This window comes from Spea bombifrons, chromosome 3 (assembly GCF_027358695.1).
Source record: "Spea bombifrons isolate aSpeBom1 chromosome 3, aSpeBom1.2.pri, whole genome shotgun sequence".
Lineage (NCBI taxonomy): Eukaryota > Metazoa > Chordata > Amphibia > Anura > Pelobatidae > Spea > Spea bombifrons.
This window is the reverse complement of record NC_071089.1, coordinates 25,640,016-25,645,000: the sequence shown is the minus strand read 5'-3', so window position 1 is coordinate 25,645,000 and position 4,985 is coordinate 25,640,016. Positions and strand designations below refer to the sequence as shown.

At 35.2% G+C, this 4,985-nt stretch overlaps 1 protein-coding gene across 1 annotated transcript in view; it reads left to right on the top strand.

The window, feature by feature from the left end:
• Window positions 1-4,642, top strand: part of TMEM87B (transmembrane protein 87B) — a 17,132-nt gene extending 12,490 nt beyond the window's left edge. The window contains exons 12-20 of the mRNA XM_053459705.1: window positions 51-126; window positions 455-559; window positions 665-723; window positions 1,082-1,185; window positions 1,939-2,009; window positions 2,098-2,168; window positions 2,590-2,642; window positions 2,849-2,879; window positions 3,116-4,642. Of these exons, the coding sequence (XP_053315680.1) occupies window positions 51-126; window positions 455-559; window positions 665-723; window positions 1,082-1,185; window positions 1,939-2,009; window positions 2,098-2,168; window positions 2,590-2,642; window positions 2,849-2,879; window positions 3,116-3,157 (612 nt within the window). The 3' untranslated portion in view covers window positions 3,158-4,642. The remainder of the gene's footprint in view (window positions 1-50; window positions 127-454; window positions 560-664; window positions 724-1,081; window positions 1,186-1,938; window positions 2,010-2,097; window positions 2,169-2,589; window positions 2,643-2,848; window positions 2,880-3,115) is intronic.
• Window positions 4,643-4,985: the final 343 nt, after the last annotated feature.

The following is a 4,985-nucleotide window of genomic DNA, read 5'->3' as shown; positions in this document are numbered from 1 at the left end:
CTGAATATTCACTGGTTTCAGTTACATATTTTTTTTTTTTAATCTTGCAGACAAAAGAGTCAGAAATGGGTTTACTGGCCAGCATCCCTTTGGCTCTACTGGACTCTTGCTTGTGCTGGTGGATATCCTTTTGTTGTCAACATTGCCCAGATTAAGTTACTGTATAAAGTCCCACGTTTTTATTTTATATTGTAATTTGTGCAAGTTGTGTCAACAGATTTTAAAGCAGTGACTCTAGATGTGTACTTTTCAGTTACACCAAGCATAATATTTAACCACTAAAATACATGCATTAAGACACTTTCTCCCAAAAATGTTATTACCCAACATTGGTACATAAAGTAGAGTTTTGAAAAATACACTCTTTGTGCCGATCCTGATTTTTTTTTCTCATTGTTTCTTAAAAATATAACATTCTTCAATAAGGAATTTTCCTTAGCTTTTCGCTACATATTTGTGAGTCTGGCAGAGACGATGAAGACACTCAGACTGAGAAAGAATGCCGTGAAATACTCACTTTACAGGCACTTTACCAATACCTTGATTTTTGCTGTAGTAGGTAAGATTGCTTGTTTTATTTATCTTTTTCTGTTTCAACAGGGTTGAGGAATATTATTCTATGTTTTTGTTTGTTTTTTTACACACTCCTTCCTTGATATTTTAGCATCTGTGATATTTATGGCATGGACCACAAAGAAATTCCAACTAGCAGATTGTCCATCTGTGAGTATGATAGTTTTCCTTGTTTACTGTGGAGTGTATTATTGCGGTTTCAACAATGTGGTTTATGGCTGAGAATGAACATACACAATAATGTAATATGTAAATGGCCTGCATACCCTGTGGTTCTTAAGTGTAAAGGAGGCCATCATTAGTAGAATAGTGAGGGGCTATTGAGAATGCACTTCAGTGGTTCTAATGATGACCTAATAAACGCTGTTCAAAAAAGGAAGTTTATTCCAAAAAGCTGGTGTTATTTGCCAGCACACATTTATATGTTTATTGTCGTTTGTCAAAAATAGCAAATTAACCTGTTGTGACCTTCCAGGTGTCTTGTCATTAACTGTAATGTGTTGTACAGGACTGGATGGAACTCTGGGTAGACGATGCTTTCTGGAGATTCCTGTTTTCCGTTATCTTGTTAGTTATCATGTTCCTATGGAGACCTTCGGCAAACAATCAGAGGTACTGTGGCGGTAGTTTGCTGTTGATTGCTTTTGGCTGTGATGTGTACCAGAGTTGTGTTATTAGGCATGTGTACTATTTAAGGAGCGGAGCATATTACCTGCTGCTTTCAGTATTGGCTGTAGCTGACATCGCTAGTTCCTCCCGCATGCAGTTGTGTTGCTGCTGTACTGAAGAGCATGGGGACGCTGTAGTCTTTCAGAGTAACCTGGAACAGTCCTTTTTAATCCCCTATTGACTCGTCTAGGAAACAGTCCATTCTAAAGCTTTTGAAGAGTACAAACAAGTACTAGTAAATAATAAAAAATTATTATCTGCAGAACACAACTCCATGCACATGATATACTAACTAGTCTTGTGAAAATTGACCAAAAACGATTCAGGCAAATGTTTAGTTTTGTTTTTGGTCCATTTATTTTCGGCCAACAAATCGTGTTTCCTGTCCTTTCGGTTCGGATGTAACTCAGAGGGCTTTTTACATACGGAAACAAAATTTGTTGCCAAGCAGCCAATCGGTAGCAATAATTATTGGACCACTAGGGAAGAGGGCAACTCCTGCTCCGACCTCATGTAAGTGATGTCATTTTTAAAGAAAGTATATTGATGTACTCACAGACAGGGTATTCTTTCTTAGTGGGGCAGTTAGTGACATTAAACTGTAACTTTTAATATCAGTATAGTCAAGTATGTTTAGTAATCTACATTAGCAGTTACATATTACTTTTATCACTGATGTTATGTGTTTCTTTTCAGATACGCTTTCACGCCTCTGATGGATGATTCTGATGATGAGGTGGAGGAGTTTCTAGTAACAGATCATTTGGGTAAGGTGACAAATTTCAAATCACATCAAGATTACTTGCCAAATCCTTCAGCTGATGATTAAAAAAATATATTTTTTCTTCTTTGTAGCTGAAGGTATGAAATTAAGAGGATCAAAACCAGAATCCAATGGGACGACAAATCCTACTGCTGCTAACACTGTAAGTATAACACTGTTTAGGTGTTCATTGAGGTAATTAAAAAAGAAAAAAAAAAAACAACAAAACCATACAAATCACAATACATTTCGAGTTTGAAATTGTGTTCATGAAGGGCAAACAGGGCATGACCACGCCATAACTACCCCAGGAATTATGAGTGTGCTGCTCACTTCAGAAACTATATAACCAAACTCGGTGCCTTAAAGGCAGCACATGCATTGCATTTGTAAGATGTGTGTATTTCCAGTTATTGTCATCCACTTTTACTTTTTGCTCAGATTAAGAAACTGAACTCGGAGATTTTAGGGTTCAGTGAAGCAAGTACAGTTTGCTTTACTGATTTCTGGTGTTTGAGCAGGCAGTCCAACTGCAGTATGACATATTAGTTTCGCTACCTGAAACTTGTTTTTTTCATTTTTAGGATGAAGATTTGAAGTGGGTAGAAGAAAATATCCCATCCTCCTTTGCTGACATGTAATTATACATATATATATATATATATTATTTGCTATTTATTCACTTACATTTATAATTGGAGTCTTTACATTCAGTTATTGAGAATCCATTTGGTATTCCCCACATGCCCATTCACAAAAACAGTGCTTGGACTCCTGGAGTTATCACAGAATGTGATGAATGTTTAAACCTTAATGTAATTGTTATTACATTTTTCTTTTTAGCGCAATGCCAGTATTAATGGACTCAGATGAGGTGAGTTTTTGCGTTTTTAATAATTTTATTTTGGGTGAAATGTACTGCGGTAAAAAGTTGTTCATGTCAAGAACTTTATTTTGGGAAACCTGAAAATTGAAGCCATTTAGCTTGTTTAATGTTTCACCTTGACCTTTTCCTTATAAAAAGGTTGTGGTAAAAGAGTATTGTAAATCAGGGCAGTAAGAGGGCAGTTCTCGTATTGCCTATTTAACCCTGTATATTCTTTCATTCAGGAAATCATGATGACCAAATATGAAATGTCCAAAATTGAATGATCTCTGCAGAGACTGTCAGGAGTTATGGAACCATAAAAACTTCACTGAAAGTCCTGCATTTTTCTATATATCATCAGTGTTTGAAAAGTTTAAACTCTATGGTGTGTTTAAAACACTATAAACTTGAGTGATCTTCCAAATCCTAACTTCCAAGAAACTTCTTTGTGCCGATGTTTTTTTTTTTTTTTTTTGGTACGTTTCCACAAACGAAAAAAAAAAAACGAAAAGAAAAAACTCAAGCAATCAATGTAGTATTGCATGATTAATGAAGAAAACATGATGTTCTTTTAAATAAATGTTGCAGTAATAGGAATGTACAATGGATGATCTGAATGTAATTGTGTGGTCACTTTTACAATGAAGGAAAGATAACGGGCATATAACAGGTAACCAAGTTAAAACAACCCATATAGTGTAAAAAGGCACTAATTTGATTTTTTCCTGTTTTGGATTTGTATCGTTTAAAGGGGTTGGGAGTTTTACTTGTACTCAGAACTGCCTGCCATTGCTTCTAGTGCTGCACAGAAGCATAGTTGTTTCTCTGAGAAAAAGTGCAACTCTTCCTCGAATGTTGTATTGCATTCATAATATATTGTTGTGCTCTTCTTTTTGTATTATTTAAAGATAATTATTATCTAGGTTTTTTTTTGTGTGTAAGTAAACTTTTTAACATATTCATAACATTTGCAACTTGTATATCCTTCCATACATGCTTTCTCTATTTGAGAGCAATAATACCAGTTTAGTTCATTTCAGAGTCCCGAAATCTGTGCTTCTTATTTTCACATCTGTTTGTAAATGTGAATCATAATTCAGACAAAACTTTAATTTGTGAAAAAAAATAATAAAGTACTGGGCATAGCCAGCTAGCTTTACTTTAATAGATATGTTAAAGGTGCAAAAACGCAGTTTTGTTTTTTTAATAATTTTTTTTTTTTTAAGCAAAGAAAACCGTTTACCTTCTTTTACGTAAAAAAGCAAGATTCCGCTTGCTCGCTTTCCCACTGGATGCTGTCTATCTTCTCAAAGGCGGCACCATAGGGTCTACTGTGCGTGCGATGCTAAATGCTCATCGCAGCCTTTGGGGTCAGTAGCCAAGCATCTGTGTCGTGTATTTCATACAGAAATTCTCAGTAAGTGGAGACTGAGGCTAAGTAAAAGAACAGCTGTGGAAAAATTGTGACTTGGATTAATTCATTAATGGTAGATTTAGGACTCCTATGTAGGAGTTCTAGAATAAGACTACAAAGTGAGCTCTAGATGCCACAGGCTGCAAATCACAACGGTTACCCATTTGTAATCTCCAGTGGAGATAATTTAAATTTATTGGAGTAATCTGTGTAAGACCATAGCAAATTAACAAGAATAAACAAATTTAAGATGAGACACCTGCCAGATGTATTTGTTAACACAGCCCTATGGTATCCGCTCATCTTCTCAATGCTTTATGATTTTGTAATATTAAATGTATTTCAGCGTGAAGAACTTTTGTTATTTGTGCTATGGGGACAGAAGATAATAATGTTTAAATTATAAATTGTAAAATGTCCCTAGCACCAAGCTGGACTAGTTGCTGATACTTTCTTTTTATTCTAATTTTTTAACTTTACAAAAGCTTTTTTTTCTTTGGCACACTCTGTATTTTTTACATACTTCTAGTTTTACCATTCTCTGTGGTAAGCGCCTGCTCACACAATCATCTTATTTTCATATTTCATTATTTTGCACCGCACAGGTTTATTTACTAAAGAAGAGTTAGCAGGAGTTTTGGTCTTAACTTACCAACTTCACTATTCATTACGAAGGGCCAACCTCGGCACGTTTCTCC